Genomic DNA, 18,538 nt, shown 5'->3' with positions numbered 1-18,538 from the left:
ACTACCCTCATTATTTTCAATATACACACACTCATTTTTACTTATGGAAAATGTCAAAGATGCGCAAGAAGAACGTCAATAATGTTTTACAAAACATATCCGAATATTATTTCGATTCATATATATGTCCTAGAATTAACTGAATGTTAGAGTTCTTGTCATCGGATTGGAAACAATTATGCTTGATTATGACTGTTTGAATACGAAACAAATATTGCAAACTAGTTTAGTATACCCGGTATACTAAACAAAATGAGACAGAAGCTACTCCTGTGACTTCAGATAACCCCACAGTTAGTCCAAGGATAAACGCGTTAAATCGCAAAAGCGCGGAGGCTGCTGTTGAAACCACGTGTAGTTAAGATCAATAGCTTCCAAATGAGGTACAAGAAACTTTGTTATCATAGCACGATAACATTCGCCATTCATATTAACTACATTATCTTCTTTTTCAAAGAAAAACGGTTCAATTATTCCTCCAGACCAAAATTCACACCATGCAGTGAACAGTTGTAAATGCATTGCTGTCTAATGAATCATTCGTGTAGTTTCTAAGTCCCAAATGCGACATTTTTGCCTATAATCTAGGGCATTGAGGTGAAAATAGACCTCATCACTGAAAATGATTTTGTTAACAAAATCAGCAGGTTATTAGGTTACTCAAGGATCCAATTGTTCATGATTTACTGGCAGAAGTTGTTGAGTCAGTTGGATTTTATAGGTATACAACTGTGAATCTTTAGTGATAATTAGCTGGTGAGTGCCTTTTGAAATTGTCCAATTCGTATCGTGTGTTTTACATTACTAACTGAACCAGTACTTTCGAGTTTTATTATTATTTTTTTCACAGTACATGACTAAGGTACATTATTTCGACCGAATATTGGTCGAACTTCACGAATAGTGGCAATTAAACATGATTTTGATAATAATTTTTGGCAATCGAGACGCGTTGATCTATAATGTAATACTTCCAACTGCCAACTTTCGATCTGTCACGTTATAATCATGTGACATTATGACTGTAAAACATGGCGCGAAATTCAAATCTTTCTCCCTTTATAAGGCTCAATTTCGAATTTTTTGACATTTGGCTGGCCATATAAAATTAAAGAGATTGTAATTCCAAGAAATGACAAATTTTGATTACTAAATTAAGCAGTTTTAGGATGAATTACAAGCAAAAGACTTACCCAAGTAATGCTGACATAGCATAAACTACCAATATCCCTTTGGATATTGTAAATGTATATAATACCATACTAATCAGTGTGAAGCCATATACAATAAGGGTGGTTTCCCTAAAATGAAAAGCATAATTTGTTAATTTCAATTCTTGAAAAACAACTACCATTATACAAGGTAAACCACAGAAAACACACTACCGCGATATTTGGGGGTATTTCTTAGATTTTACGATAGAAGTACCTACGCTGACGTAGAGATGCTTGACAAATATCACTGTATTACAAAAGCTATACATCATATATGAAGACGCCACGTTGTTTAGATTTGTTTGGAAGCCATCAAAAGTAAACGTTTTCAGTGAATTTGTAAGCATGGAAAAAATTGATCATCGTTATGTGATACAAAACTCTGCTTGAAAGGCATTGCATTTATCAACGATACACTAGAGTAGAAAAGATGATCCTATCATATAAGTATGACATAATTACTTCATTAAGGTTCCAAATGATAGTGAACGGGATCCGAATTACTTTGCGAACATTCAGATTATAATCGTAGTTTCCGAAAATACCTTTTATTGATCATTTTATCAATTTTACCTTATAAAAATCTTGATAGATTAGTGACAAACTTACTTAAATTTGTGATATTTGTCAAGGACAATCCCACAACACACTGATCCCATCATGCCTGCCACAACTATAACCAAACCAATCCTGCCGGCATCTGTTGAAGCATTCTAAAATAACAATATAACAATTATTTAATATAAAATATGAGAAATATCATAATTTATGTTGATAACACAGATCGATTATTGTGGTGTTTTCCAGTATACCTACGCTAAGCTTGATAAATAAAGAATAAAAATAATTCTAGGTTTATTCGCCCGTAGCAGATAGTCAACGCACAAACAACGCCATCGCGAACGTTTACAAAGTACGTAAGGCTCATTGGGGGGTGGGTGGAGTTAAACATTCCTTATGAAACTTGACATGAGGGGGGAGGATGAGATTCACTTTTTCTTAAGTAAGGTGATTGACTACATACTCATGCTATTTTCCGTAATGATTTAATACCTGCGATTCAAATGCTCGCTGCAACGAAACTACCGAAACTACATATGCAGATGACACTGCAGCGTTAACTTCTCACCAGGTCCCAGCTATGGCTTCTCATATATTGCAGACAAACTTGGACGCTATTTTCTTGTGGCTAAAAATTTGTGCATGTTACCTTAACCCAACGGAAAGGAAGCTGTAATATTAAACGAGCATCTTCTGGAAAAAAAAATGAGTGCAAAATACCTTGGAATTCATCTGGATCAACGACTAACTGGGAGCACACACATAATAACCAAGAGAAAATAATTGGGTCTAAAACTAAATAAACTGTTCTGGTTAATAGGTCGAATATCTTTAACTAACAATCGACAACAAGCTGCTAATATATAAAATCACACTAAAGCCCATATGGAGTTATGGTATTCAACTATGGTGCACTGCATCCAACTCAAGTATAGCAATTCTAGAAAGATTTCAATCGAGAGTGATTAGAATTATTGTAAATGCTCCTTGGTATGTACCCAACAGCGTTATCGATTGTGTGACCTCTAAATTAAGTCAGTTAAAGAAAAAATATCTTACTTCTCCCAAAAATATTCTTACCGCATGGAAACCCATCCCAACACATTGGCTCAATCTCTAATGAGACCTCCTACCCAGCGAAGGCTTAGAAGGCATCTTCCGTGTGTTCTGCCTGACAGATTTTAGTGTCATAGTGATGTGTTGTGTAGTTATCCCTAAATCAAACGATTGCAAATAAAAAAGGGGTTGAAAATGCTCGCTTAAGGTATAAAACGAGAGTTCAAGCTTTTAAGAAAGCACTTGAATGCCGAATGAAACTTATTCCAAAAAAATGCCTTAGGTAATTTGTAAACATTCCCTTTCTGCAGACGTCAATATTTGTGTATCGAAGTTATCTTTGAACGAAGACTTTATCCAACGATATTTTTGTTTATCTCTGGTAAAGTTGAGGTCTCTATACACAACGTGTACGGAAAACGTATGTAGAACTCAAAGGAAGCTACGTTGAAAAATAAACTGTTCACTTTCAATTTCATTATCGAAACGCGCCTTATACACTTTAATTATATTGAGTTGAAGATAGCAGTAAACAGTATGTTCAATATAGCAGAATTTGCATCGAAAAAAATTTTTTTAAAATAAGTTCTCCGATCCTGAATTAAATTTTCCATTGCTATTGAGATCTTAATATTTTTGGATAACCTTGCACTCTGAGTAACTTGACTAACCATGCTGGAATCACCGACTAATGCTATGAATAAGGAGGTAAATATAAAACAAGCAGTTGCTGAGTAGAAACACACTTACGGGATAATAACTTAACACAATTTGATTGAGCAGTGTAGATATTGCGTAAAAAGCTCCAACGTTAATTCCATACGCCATCAGCAACAACATGAAAGATCTATTCTTCAACAAAGTTTTTAGCGAGTCCATGAAACCACCATCATCTGAATCTTGTTGGAGTGCAGCATGCGATGGAGGTATCGGTGGTTTATCTTTGAATACTGAAAAAATATAATTGTATTAAATATTTTCCTTGTAGTGCGTGAAAGTTAAGTCGAAAAATAAACCGATGATTGTATTATACCACAAATTTTAATGGTCAGGTGGGGTGCGCTACAACTCGTGACTACTATTAATCTGTTGAAATAAGGATGCGCCAAATCGGTACAGCACATTTGAGGTAAACGAAAAGGTAGTCCGAGTACAACTCGTGGCGGATTCATTAGTAGTTTACCTGGAATTCAGTATCTAATCCACTTTGCATAGTTGGAAAATCCAAAAATTGGAACCTAGAATTTCTACATCCTTCTGCATTTTAATGTTAGGTATAGACAATAGAGAAATGAATTTTTAAAATTTGTGGAAGCCGTAATTTGTAAAATTCCATATAACATAATAATACACACTTGCAACTGATTAAAATTCTACTTTGTCAAATTAAAATAATAAATTCGTTGCTCCATTTTCTTTCTTAAAACAAATATCGTAGTGTGAGTTTTTTTGACAAGTTTTGGCTTTTCTTATTAGGAACGTGGCAATGAAACACCAAAGACTAATTTTAATATATTTTCCGAGCTTTCGAATACTTATGTATTCATCGTCTGGGAAATAATAAATTGTGGTGGCTTTAAGTTGTATAAATTCTTGGGAAAATTTCAATTTCATAGGATTTAAAATTTAATTCACTTCAAATATTGAATTTTGAATCGTATGAATTTAAAAGTGCTCGTATTATAAAAGCTAATCTGACTACTAACAACTCATCTGATTCAACGGCTACTGTTGTTGTATTAGAGCTTGAAACGAACGCTTCACACGGTTTAGTGATTTCTGGTGAAGGAATTTTATACCATGAAAGCTTTAAACTAGAGAAGCCAGTATCAGTTAATTGCTTCGAGGATTTTTCTCTCAGTTAAGATTTGGATTATGGCGACAATTCTAATGAAAACCCTTCACTGATTCAGCCAGTACAACCTACTGATGTAGAAGGAATTTCTCCAAGTGACGTATTGGTAAATTTGGGACCAGTAGAACCTATTTACTTCGAAAACGAAATTATAGAAAAAAATTCTCTGAATTATGTTTTACTGGAAAGTTTAGACCTTTGAAAAGCCTATTTATTTCATCAAAGATCAATAAAAGAAATTATCTCTAAATGATGAATTATTTGATGGTTTAAAGCAGAAGACATTTATCCAAAGCATCGATTAGTGGAAAGTTTATAGCCAGACAACGTCGACCACTCCTATGACACCGTGTTTAGTTATAATGTTGAAAACAAAAGGAGAAGGAAGACCGCAGACCAATATGAATTGGATAGAAACAAAAATAGTGAACTGAGAATGAGTGGAGACCTGCTTGCCTGCTGGGTGATCCGTGTATGTGAAGCAGTAAATATAAACAATTTTCGGAGATCAAAGGACAGGAAATATTCAAGAGATTTTGGTCTTTTGCCATGGGAACTGAGAGAATGTATATAAGAAGCTTGGCTCAGTATAAAGAAAAGAGAAGATCCTGTACTCAAAGTGAGTCGAAGTGAACAGGCACTATTTATTATAGTTTGCAGCTTAATACCTACAAATTGCCAGTGTGTAAGAGGATGTTTATATCTACACTTTCAATTGGTAAAAGGATGATTAGAAACTGGTTCACTGAACCTGTGCAGTACGGAATGTCTTTGCCAAAAAATCAACAAAACAAAAAACAAGCCGATGATGCTAAGAGAATAAAATTTGCAAGAAAAGTTCAAAACTATCATCGCATTATTGCCGAAACTTTAATTCCAAAAACGTTTTCGAAATAGAACAGAAATCTATAATGTTTACAAGGAGAAATGCACTAAAAGCAATGAACTTCCTTTGTCAATATTTTTCTTCAGTAAAGTAACGATAATAACTTTACAATACATCGTCGTAAAAAGGATCAATGCAATGTTTGTTGTTCAATTAAAGTCTATCAAAATTGAGAAGAATCATACAAGAAACATGTGATTGATAAAAATAGAGTCGCAATAGAGAAAGAAAAGGACAAATCCGATGCTATGTTATACCCTGACGATGGACATGCAAGCGATTCAGTTATGCTCTAAATTGCTTACTTGTCCATTTTTCTTCAAGAGCAAGCTTCAGTTCCATAACCTTACTTAAAATTTGAAGAAATTTCATGCCCTATAATATTGATAACAACATGTTTCCATGTGTATATTGTTTATATTTCCCACGAGTATGAAGTTTGCAAATCATACGAGTAAGAATTTTACATTCCATGAGAATTTTACAATATACTTTTTCTACGGCTTTAATAGATAACAGCGAAATTATGTAACAAATAACATGAAATTAATATCATTCAAAATTTCTATTCAGGTACAATAAAAAATATCAATTACACATTGATTAAGAAAGAAACGGAATTTTCATGGTCGTTAGCATAGAAGAATTTGCCCATAAAGAAGAGGGTTTCAATTTATCAGATAATTCACTAAAATATTCGAAGAACATTCACCGAATTTGACGAGGTGGCCTTTTTCCTTTGCCAATATACAGGATGTTTATATTTTTTGGAAGCTTATACATCTAATGAATTTGTTTTTATGTCTGACTCTCATAGAGGGCGCTAGTTACATGGTTCGTATCAAGTAGTATTGAACATAACTTTTCCAATATTGTCTTTATTGAGAAAACATAATGCTCATTAATTAATGATAATACTAATTAAAAACCATTCTTCGAGCTTAGATGCAAAAATTTGTTGCATTTCAACATCTACATTGGATTAACATTTTTTCAGGCGCAAGCATCTAGGCATGGATCTGGATAAATAAGGTCCAGACTAAAACCTGTGTGTGGAGTTTAATATCATCAAGTTCTTCGATCTTATTCGGCGTAACATTCACAGTATCTGGTTGTAGCATTGATTTGCTGTAAGAGAACCCACTTTGGGTTAATTAATTTTAGTTATTTCTCCGATAAAACCTCATACATACGTATCAGCTATCGGAATTGATTGGTAACCATCTGGAAGTACAATAAACCTTCATAATTCCACCAGACACACAAGACTTTCCATTCGAATCTTTGTGACAGGTTCTCGTAATTGTACTTTTTCCAAACATTGATTTTGCATGTTCGGGTTGTTTAGATAAATCCATTTTTCTTCGCAAGTCAATGATGCATTTAATAAAATGATCATCTTACTGCAGGGCAAGTAGCTTATTACACACCTCTACTCGACGTTTCGCTCATTTAATTCATGTGTTAATTAATTCTTTCATTGATATGTTAATTCATTCACTATTTATAGATATTACCTAATGATTCGATGCGTGGTATTTTTAGAAGGTCCAAGGAGTCCGATAACCTGCTAGTTCTGGTACTAGGTTGGTTTTCTATTGCTTAGTTATAACCTTAATATCCACGCAGGTAAAAGACCTGAGCGCGAATGATCTTTAAGCTTCAAATTTTTATTCCAGATCGCCACTATTACCACATATTTTTCTTGCTGTTACGATTGTTTCAAACTTTTGTTTCAAGTAATGTATTAACAATACACGAACTTATTGATTGGAAGGACGTGAAGAAATTTGTACTCTATATTGAATTATACACCAGTTTCAACAAGTTACGATATGTTTAAATTGAGGCGTAGTCATTTTCACATAAGAAAAACGACTTATGAGACACCCTCCGTATATTAATTGAATAGAAAGCTCATCCTATACGTTTATTGAAAAATATTATTTTTTGATATATAATAAAATTTTACTTACATAAAAGAATAGCCAATAAAAGGACGGTTGTGAAAGCTGCCACTGATATATACATAACATAGAATTGATGTGTCATTTCGTCAATAGTTAAATCTGAACTCACAAATATTGGCGGAAGGAGAAAACCAAGAGCTACACCCAACTGGAAAATAAAATAACAATCATGACATGAATCAAAACTTAAAAATCTTTCATTGCACTTTCAGGATAATATTTACGTAACTTTTTTTTTAGTTTAATCAAAACTCCAAATATTTTATTTCTATATTTATTTTACCAACTCTGATCTAAAACTATTTAGAGATTTCCACGTCATTCATGCCTCATCATGTCCTGGTGACAGAATTTCAAATGGTATTTTGCAATAATATAATAAAAAATAACCTAGACGTACCGTGGACTATAACGTAAAAAAATATGCATCCATCCTTGAGCTTTGGCAATAGAAAATGTTCAGGGCAGCCTCGAAAAACCACAACCGCTAAAAATAACCCTATTGTATTAATCATTGAATATAATCCACGACTCATGTGCTCAGATATAAACATAGAATTAAGAGTGGGCTAAAAAACATAAAAATTGAACACATTAAGAGTGGGAGAGAGATTTATGGAGTGATGAGTCAAAGTTTGAAGTTTTTGGGTCTAAGAGAAGAGTGTTTGTGCGCAGGTCAAAGGAAGAACATATGTTAGTTCCATGTATAATCCCGACTATGAAATAAGACGGATGGTTTGGGAATGTTTTGGAGGAAGGGCGATTGGTAAAAATTGAAGGAATTTTGAAGAAAGAACGTTATAAAAAATATTAAAGAAAAATGGTCAGCCACTGATTGCAGAAAATTTATCTTCCAGCTTGACGACGATCCCAAGCATTCCTTGAAAAGAGGAATGCTCTGAAGGTAATAATTGGACCGTCACAGTCGCCTGATCTCAACCCAATTGAGTTGTTGTGGGACAATTTGGACAAAGAATTCAGAAAGCAGTGTCTACTTCCACTTCGCATATTTAGAATATCCTTGATGTAACCAAATAGACGACGATTATATGTTGAAATTGTTTCATAGAAAGTCGGAATTGTTAGAAAGTTAAATATGTGACAAGTATATTGTATTTATTTGTTTTGTATCATGCAAACTATAGGGTGGGTGAAAAGTTTTGACGAATAATATACATATTTGCAATTTTCTATTCAAGTGGATTGGATTGGAAGCAAAGGAATCAGCCTTCGTGTTGCTTGTATTCGAAGGACCGATTTGTTAAAATAATGATGCTTGTATTTAGTTCATATTTTGCTTAATGGCAGTATAATTCTAATGAGCAATTAAGACTGACTACATAATTTCGTCTTTACAATTATCCTCACTAAGAGAGATCCCCCCTTATTTCTAAGGGTAAGAGATGCAACCCTCACTTGTTCTATACTACAAGAATTCTGTACACTTCGTCTTTGTAATTTATTTGCGATGTTTCAAGTGAATAAATGATGATTATTCTTGTTATTATAATTGCCGTGTCGATATACTCTAAAATTCTCTTACGAACAAGTTCGAGAAATGGGTCCTTAGGCCGGTCTTGTCCACCCACAATGGAATTTTAAAACTGCGAATTCGCGCGGCGCCTTTGATTGGTTTTGTATAAATGGCGAACTTTTTTATAGAAGACGGTTCATTACAGTATTTCTTTTAAATAATTTCTAGAAAAATTTATCTATTTATTTCCAGAGTTTCTTTTTGTTCTAGAACTTTGTAGGATTCTATTTGTGGTATATAAATAAGTTTATGTAGCGCAGTCAGTTCAGTTTTGAATAAATAGTCGTAATGAAACAAACGAATTAGTGAAAGTAGTCGCAGAAATTATTTAGTATAGTATAGTATTAAGTTATGTATTGTATAGTAATTAAATAAATTTAGAACGTAAGAGACAGTATTTATTAATTCACCTCACGAATTGAAAGAGTGTAGATAAATACGAAAAACGTTACAATTCTAATAATTGTCATCTATACAATTGTACACTCTGTAACAAGAATGATATCAAAAACAATTGATAATTTCCAGGTCTCCCTCGTCTAACGGAAGTTGATAGTGTAGTGATAATAAATAATAATTTTCACGATGACACAAGGCAAATCAAGTAGTTAATATATACAGTAAACTATGGTAAGTATACAACCAATATGAAAATTACGGTGACCTCTAAAATATTGTTACTTGTTAAGGCTAGTTCGAACTATGCTAGTATTTTAGTTAAATAGCGGGCAATTTATCAACTAGATGTGTTTGAGCAACATTTTAGCCGTTTAATTTGGTCACTTTTATTTGTGCGAAAAAAACTATCTCCTTAAGTGGCACGTGTATGGTCAGGGCTAATGAGTTTTATACCGTTTTTTTCACACTTCTTCCATTTTCAATAGCATTTTGAAAAAATTAATCGCCTTCTTATATGATGTAACAAATATAAAATCCACGATTTAATTTTGAAAAAAATTGTTATTGCACTTTCCAAACGACAATTGCATCTTCCTCACCAATATACCACAGGAAATTGTTAGGTTATTTGTTTTTTGATAAGAGTTAGGTTTAGTACTACACCTAGGAGGTCTACTTCTAGGTCTACCTCTACCTGATGAAGTGCTTGGTTAGTATATGTCTTCATTTTCGGAAAAATCTTGTTACATAAATGAAATCGAAATTTTGATCTTCATTTGTATCGTCATTATCATCATCCGACTCCTCGCTTATACACTAACAGAGGGAAAAGCACACCCAGTAAATATTTTGGCAAAGATTATTGATAACCATATATAGGCAAATCCCCAAAAAGACACTAAGAAACACAAAAAAGTGACTAGATTCGTACTAATGGCTAAAAGTGGTATATCTTTGTTTTCGAGATCGCTGAATCGGCATGTGGTATTTGTTTTTAATTAAATTTGAGGGAATCTTTTTAAAATCGAATTTTTCGATAAACATGGAGTCATCATTTTTTGCGTTCAGCTGACGGGAAGCGAAAAATCAATATTTCCTTATGAAAATTCAATAGAACATTCCTCTACTATTTTCTGAAGTATCAAAAGCTGTTCGAAATTTCTAAATTTTCTGGCCGAGCGGGAGTTTTCCCAATTTCCCCATCCACTCGCGTATAGAACATTTTTTTTAAAGTAGTTTTCAAAAACTACTCGTATACCAAAAATCATTTCCATGTCAGGTTAAAACCCTTGGTTCCTGGACAACACAGATAATTCCTGATTTAGAAAAACCGTGGTTATTAATAATGCACAATATGCCTTATTATAGTATACTTGCAGAAAAGCAATTTTCTACTTCTTCAAAAGAATATGATTGAAAGCCAACAATGTTGAATTTAATGAAGAAACCTATCAAGACCTAAACTATTACAAATTACTAGAATGAACCGAGAGAGAGAGAGAGAGAGAGATTCGTTGATTAAGTTTGGTAGGATAAGGAGGATTTTTGTAAGGAGGGGGGTTTGTTGGAGTAGGCCTGATATAGGAATAGCTCCTCTGCAGGGCTGGGAATGAACCGAATATAAAATGTATATGTCATTGATGAATTGTTCCGAATGATCATGAAGCCATAAGGCTACCAACCTACCATTGCGAATTTGATATCATAAACTCATTTGGGACCTCTGCAAGACATATTATAATAAGTTTATTGGTTGAGAATGATACGGTGATGAAATCTTGAGGCATTGGGAAATTGTAGTACAAATATTTGGAATAATTGTGTCAGACATACCGAATAAATAATTGAAGACTGGTTTATTCTATAAAGAAATTTAGTGAATATAGATATTGAACCAGTGGTAATAAAATACTGGTGAGAGCAAATCAGATTCCAAATTGGATGAACTCTAAAGCAGGATTTACTGCTGCAATTCTTTGTCAAATATTCTGCTATCGAAGTTATAAGACGCTCCTAATATAAATCAGTTTATAAAGGGTAATTTTAGTTTAATTAAGAAGACCCTCAGTTGATAGACTAAATATAACGTCACTTTTTTTAACTACATATCTATGTACCTAGTTATTTAAAATCTAAGACGTCCTGCAAAAAAGCTACCCAGCAGTAAGCCCGCATGGCTAATAATAATTTTGGAATTTGTAAGTTATTCACCCAGTATATTTTTATCCAAAGAGTTTTGCTAAATATGTTGATGTAAACAGTTAAAAAAGTTAAATTTCTATGTTGATCACCAATTTTTTGGAATATCAGTCATAACGATTATTTCTACTGAGACAACAGAAATTTTGATTAGATTCATATGGATATAGTTGCTAAAGTATTAGTCACGTGATGTAAGACCTCCACCATTTCTACCATATAGTATCAACAAGGAGGGACGTACATTGAGAAGAATTATAGTAACTGCCCCTGTTAGATTTGGCATTTGAGGATATATTAAAATCTAAGTGGACAAATATTCACAAACTCTAAAGAATTTCGATCCCACAAATAATATCAACTATGTAATTCAATTGAACAATTTTGTGAAATACTGTCAAATCGTAAATTGCATGCTTTTCAATTACATTGAATTGTGGTTGTGATTATTATAGGCATTAAGATTGAAGTTATTGATAAACTAGGAATTTTGAGGCTTAGTCGATACGCTTTTGATTACCATTCCTTGTATTTGATATTCCGTGACATCCGTACTTCACATGTAAAATGACTATACGTTTGTATACGTTTGTCGTTCATCACCTGCATAAACATAGAATTTGAGTAAGGTGTCGATGTCTGCGTAATCAGCAGTAGCATTCAAGCATAGGATAACTTATAACAAAGTTAACTTGTGGTATAAATATATACAATGGATTCAATCCAATAGCAGTCACTTCATTTCATGACATTTCATTTCAAACAAACCCTATAGAACAAGTGAAACGTTGTTCGGCCACATAATTTATGAAAGAAATCGAACGTGTTTGTGCATCGAAGGTGAAATATTAAATTTGAAATTGAAAGTGTGCCCGCGATTCTGCGGAATTTTTACGGACCGATTTCGGATATAAATATACCAAAACCGGTTACAACCATTGAGGGTAGATTCCACATGGATATAGTACAAAAATGTGAATATTTGATCGTCTATAGCGTCGCGCCATGGAAAATTGTTCTATCCTAGATCGACTATGACGTATAAAGTTAATATTAAATTTCTTATTTCTTATACCTTTTGATAAGTTTATGTTTCTAAATCTTCTTGATTTTTGGTCTCTTCTTTTCCAAAATTAGTTTTTTAATAATTATATATAAATAAAAGATAGACAAAAACTGACGTTTCGATTTTTCTTTAAGTCTTTATCAAAATATGATATTGACACTGACAATTTGCGTATTTATAATGATCAATAGATCACCTTTATCTTGATAATCAAAATAAGAATAAAATTAAAATAGAACTTTGTTTTAATAAGAAAAATTAATTTTTCCCTAGTCCTTACATCTCAAATATATAGCAGTAGTTAATTAAATCAAAGAGGGTGCTAAATTTTACTTAAAGTATTTAGGTCTTTTTCATTATTTATAGTTTTTTCGTTCTTATGAATGCAAACCATTTCTAAAAATTCTCTTTTTCGTTTATTAGATTCCGTTTCAAGAATTTTTGAATCTTTATAATTGAATTTATGATTTTTTGATATTTCATGGTTCGTTAATGCAGTTTTATTTTTAATCGTATTGATGACCTTTTACTCTATTTTCTAAATACTGAGATGTCTGCTCAATATAGACAGCGGCACAATTAGTACAAGGCACTTGATATATAATATTATTTCTTTTGTTTTCTGGTGTTTTTAATTTTAATTTAGTGAAATATTTGGATAATGTATTATGTCCTTTATGACTTATACTAATATCATATTTATTGAAATAATTTGATATTTGTTGGGAAAATAAGTGTACTATTGGAAGAAAGAAAAACAGCATTTGTTACCACTTTTTACGTCTTACTATTGAAATCAAATCGGAATAGAGGAGAGAGAATAAAAACCAAACACCAACCAATCATTTAATCAATTCATTGTATTCTAACTTAAGTAGCATACTTATTGTTGAAATTAAAGAACATCAATATTTATTTCGAAGACCAATCGAGTATACGTTTTTTTTTCAGTCTGTCAAGCCACGCACAAGCCTAAATCTAAACCGTAAAAGGACATCGACTTTTAACATATTGATCGTCATTGCACATGCTACCTTACGAGGGTTGCCTGAAAAATACCCGACCTATCAAAGAAACAAGACATTTTTTGCATAATAATTCCTCTTAACTTTAAATCAGACGTTATGCATACGATAACATCCTCTTCTGATGAGAATTTCTGTCCTGTAAGTGAAACTTTGATATTATGGAACATAAAAAAATAACTGGGGACTAGATCTGGTGAATATGGTGGGTGGTCATCCAATTCTGAGTGCCATTCGTGAATTTTTGCTGTGGGGAACATTGCATATACACATAACAAGCGTACAAAATATCTAAACTCTTTGAAAGAATCCATTAACGCACGCGCGAATATATTTCCCAATTTAAATTAATAATTTAAGTCAACCCCCTCAATTCAATTGGCACGTCTATGGGAAGGATTGGAATTTTTTATAGCTATGGTGAACTCAAAAGCTCTTTCTTGTTGATAATTCACAACCTTGTTGGCATCGCAATCTGATTTGGGCACATGTAAATGTTCACAATCTATATTCATAGCATTTTACTTGGCTCCAACGCGAAACGAAATGGAAATAATATATCTGTACTTTTTGGTAATGTCGGCAATTAGCTCTGTCTGTATCAATTACAAGCCGATGTGCATTTCGTGTCTTCTTTTATTGAAATGGACACAATTACGTCCAGCTTAAAAGCACATTTTCTTTGTACTGTTTGATTTGTTCACTACTCTTATATACCACAAATTGCGTTTTTCGTTCAACCTAAGGCCTGAGTTGTTAAACAATTCGTATAAAAAGTTCATACTCAAAATTTATCGGTCTAATTAAATCATTTGAAGGCGGTGAGAAATTAAATAACTATATGGAAACAATCATTGATTACCTGATTTCCGAATACTCCAATACTACACGCGGATGAAACTTGTGATGGTCCAAACCATACAGCAGCTAATCTAGCAGGTACAGACAGTACAAAAATTTGTGAAAATCCAACAACAGTTTGTCCTAGGAATGCTATATAAAATCTATCTTGACTTACTGCTCCCACTTTTATCCAAGAGCCAATACAGGTTCCTAACATACCTATTATCACAGCTTTACGAAGACCCTGAAAACAAAAACAAATATTCTATTTAAATTTGGTAAAACTATATAGTGATATCATGAAATAGTGATATAGAGAATTTGAATTTATGTAAATAGTTTTTTCAAACAAAATTTGCTTGTGGTAGTCGCAAATTAGATGTGAAAACATTGTCCAATCACGAGAACATTGAATGCGAACCTTATACTGAAGGATTGAAACTCTGTATTAGATTTTTCGATTATAAAAATATGGATAGCACTTTCAATATGTTTAGAAGAAGACACTCCAGTTTAGAGTTGATTTGCCTTCAGAAAGACTCAAATTTGAAATCTCAATTTGAATATGTGGAAGTAAGCGAATTTTACAAACATCATTAAAGAATAGCTTTCGAATAAATATAAAATACACAATAAAAAATATGTCACTTTCACTTTCAAGGGATCGGCACATTAAGACGGCAGACATCCTACGATTTTTTTATAGAGGTTTGGGTAAAAATACTGTTACGTATCTTCAGGGCTTGGTGTTCTGCCTGGTTTGTCGGACTCGGGACATTTCCCATACGGTTTAAAAAACCTCTATTTCTGGCCACTCATTCCTCCGTAGGGCCACCTTTAGGCATTACTTTGCAGAGAGAGGATCCAGCTATACAGCTATTGCTTCTTCAGTGTCTAGATTTTGCTCCTTCCTCCTTTTTGTCTCTTCAGAGCGACATTTTCACAACACCTCAGCGGCGAACGTCCTCTTAGCTGCCCAAGCAGTCTCCGTTGATAACGTACCCTTTAAAATATTTTCAGGCATCCCTACTACTCCTATTCCAGCTTTCTAGGTATGACGAAGCATGCTGAAGCGCAAGTAAGTGAAGAATGAAGAACCTAACCGAAAATTCCTGGATCTAAAGGGACTTGTTTTAACTGTACGTCTCCGAAAAGATACCACTGAATAAGCAACATACGAAGTGTGTTTTCTAGTTCTACTGTATGACCAAAGTTTTGATAATTTCATAAATTGTGATATTTTCATAGGTCTGGGCATTAATGGGGTAAATTGTACGCTCAGCTAAGCAAAACTTGCTCGAATTTAGTGAAAACCTAGTGAAGAAATAGTAAAATAAACGTATGCAGCATATTTTTAAAAACATGTAATTATCATTAATAAGTTGTTTTTAAACATTACGAAAAATTTCTGATAACAAAAATTTTTACTGATAAGTCCACGTTTACCGTTTGTTGTAATCACTTTATAGAATTATTATTATTCCCGGAAAGTATATTTTCTGTATTAAATAAAACAGGTAACAGTAACAAGAATGTAGATTATGAATTGAAACCCTATTGGACATGTTACCTCATTGTAAATATACACTACCGTCAAAAGTTTTTACCCACCCCTTCATCCATTCATTGAATTTCAAAATAACAAATTTGACATATTTCCTTTTTATATGGTCAAGAGAAAAGTCAAAATTTGTCTTCAAAACCGAAAATAATAGTGTCCGTTATTTATTTACTTTATACGATCGCATATTTATATTCTGTCGGTCAGTGCGACAAGTTAAAACTTAGTACCAACTGATTTCTTTATTAGTCTTTACTTGTGAATTATTTGTATGGTGTTTATATGTGTACATCTTTTCGTGAACTTCGCATACGAATTGTTTTTCTTTTCTCAAATTCAGACTTTCAAATTATAAAATGAGTAAAACCAAGGAACTGTCCATTGAAACTCGTGCATTAATCGCCAGTCTTCATAGTCTAGGCAAGTGTTTCCCAACGTGGAGCCCACGCCCCAGAAGGGGACAATTTGATTTTTAAGGGCGGCAATTCGAAAAAGCGATTATATTTAGTTTCATTGCCTTTATTGAACTCAACAGTTTCTTGGCTCGAAAACCGTAACCCCCTTCGTGGGTGGTTTGGTCATCAAAATAATCTCGTAGGTCGATAAATTGACGTAATTCTTAGCAACTTTTTCAGTACAAACTTTTTTTCTTAAGTTGGTACTTTACATTTTTTACGGTTTATCATGAATAACTTACTTAAGATTTTTATTAGCAAAATAATAAAAAAATGTAGTTAATAAAAGAACAAAGAGATTCTTTTTAGGGACCCCTGTAAATTCAATAATGAGAAAACACAAAATCTTTTTCAAAGCACATAGAAAAACCTTTAAAATGAGCACTGTCAAAAGTCTTTTGCATAAGAGTTGACTAATTTATAACAAAAATAAGGTTTCTCCTTTTTGCTTTTTGGAAAAAATGTAATAATTAAACCCTCTCCATTACCACTCTAATTGAAATTAATCGTAAATCACTTGCAATTTACTTTACTTATGTATTATTGATATGATCCGCGTGATTTGACCGGTTGTCTTTGGAGGGGAATAATTCATTTAAATCGTATAAAATGGAAGATTTTTAAATTTTTTACGATAATAAGTATTTTTCGCCACTAAAAATGCACCCTTCGGCTTAGTAATTTTGAATAAAAGGAGAAATGAAGCAAAAATTTTTATTATTAAAATTCAAGTTGCAACTGAGTTGCTACTCCAAACATTGATAAATCTAATGTCCAAAACTAGAGCTGGTGGCATTTTTTAAATATGTTAAAATATTATCAATTTTTTTCATTGGCCTGCCTCTGTAAAGAGCCAATGGCACATTGACACTTTCTCTTTCGTTTATTTGTTTATTTTAATTATTTTATATTTCCACGAGTTGCCATGTTTATGTACTATATCAAAAAGATAAGGTCAACGGAAATTTTGTTAAATTATTTATCAATGAACGTTCTCTCTTTAAAGAGAGAATATTTGTTCTGACTCATTTTCTATTTATCGTGTCTCGTATTTAATTTCTTCTTATGAAATGATGAAATCAATATTTTGTAATCGAATTGAACAACATGAATTGTTGTGGAAAGCAAAACTGTTATTATCGCAGATATGAGCTATAAAACATTTCAGACATAGAAGATTTGAGACTAAAAATCCATCCAACAAACAGATCAACCCAAACAACTATCGATGCATGATCGAAACATGATCACCACGTCTTTAGATCTACGAGTATTGGCTAAAAGAAACATACCTCTTTAAGCAGGCCAATCAGATTAAGTGCAATCGGCCGATGGTGTTAATTTTTTTTGTACATCTCTTCAGGGTCGGCAGGATAGTATTTTGATAGATTTTTAGTGTCCATATCCGGTTTAATGAAGAAACTGAAAATTTGTGTTGCCTCAGTCCACATGGGAAAAGACTAAACAATTGCATTTTAAAATTAATTAAAAAAATGTAATTTTGAACATTTACGAAAATGGAGTTAGAGCAATTCCTTCATTATCAGTCGATGAAATCGTGAGAAAAGAAGGATATTATATATTAGCAGAAACGAAATGCCAACACTACATTCAGTTGGAAAAGATGTAAATGATGATGTTGACCTACCACATTTCACAAAGTAGACGTTCCAAGAGTTGTTATAAAAATTGAGTTTTTAATTTAAAAATAGAGGGAGAAATCGTTTGTTGCTCGAAAAACTAGAACAAGTATTGTATAGACGAGAGTATTTGATGAAAATAAGGGCCCTTAGAAGAGAGAATAGGAGAATCTAGTACCTGGAAGAAACGCAGGCCACACTATGTCCAAACATAGGATTGAGGAATCCACAAATTTTTCAAAGCAAGCTTTTTTAGATGGCCTGTCAACTGGAT

The 18,538-nt window shown here is 32.8% G+C and overlaps 1 protein-coding gene across 13 annotated transcripts in view; it reads right to left on the bottom strand.

The window, feature by feature from the left end:
* Nucleotides 1-18,538, bottom strand: part of LOC130900747 (uncharacterized MFS-type transporter C09D4.1) — a 55,297-nt gene that overhangs the window by 11,001 nt on the left and 25,758 nt on the right. For all 13 annotated transcript variants that reach the window (XM_057811574.1, XM_057811573.1, XM_057811578.1 and 10 more), the window contains 5 exons: nucleotides 14,628-14,852; nucleotides 7,549-7,690; nucleotides 3,582-3,781; nucleotides 1,824-1,927; nucleotides 1,194-1,301 (listed from right to left, as the gene is read on the bottom strand). In XM_057811574.1, coding sequence (XP_057667557.1) covers nucleotides 1,194-1,301; nucleotides 1,824-1,927; nucleotides 3,582-3,781; nucleotides 7,549-7,690; nucleotides 14,628-14,852 — 779 coding nt within the window. The remainder of the gene's footprint in view (nucleotides 1-1,193; nucleotides 1,302-1,823; nucleotides 1,928-3,581; nucleotides 3,782-7,548; nucleotides 7,691-14,627; nucleotides 14,853-18,538) is intronic.

The sequence above is a fragment of the Diorhabda carinulata genome, chromosome X (genome assembly GCF_026250575.1).
Source record: "Diorhabda carinulata isolate Delta chromosome X, icDioCari1.1, whole genome shotgun sequence".
Classification (NCBI taxonomy): Eukaryota; Metazoa; Arthropoda; class Insecta; order Coleoptera; family Chrysomelidae; genus Diorhabda; species Diorhabda carinulata.
This window is presented reverse-complemented; position numbering and strand designations above follow the sequence as displayed.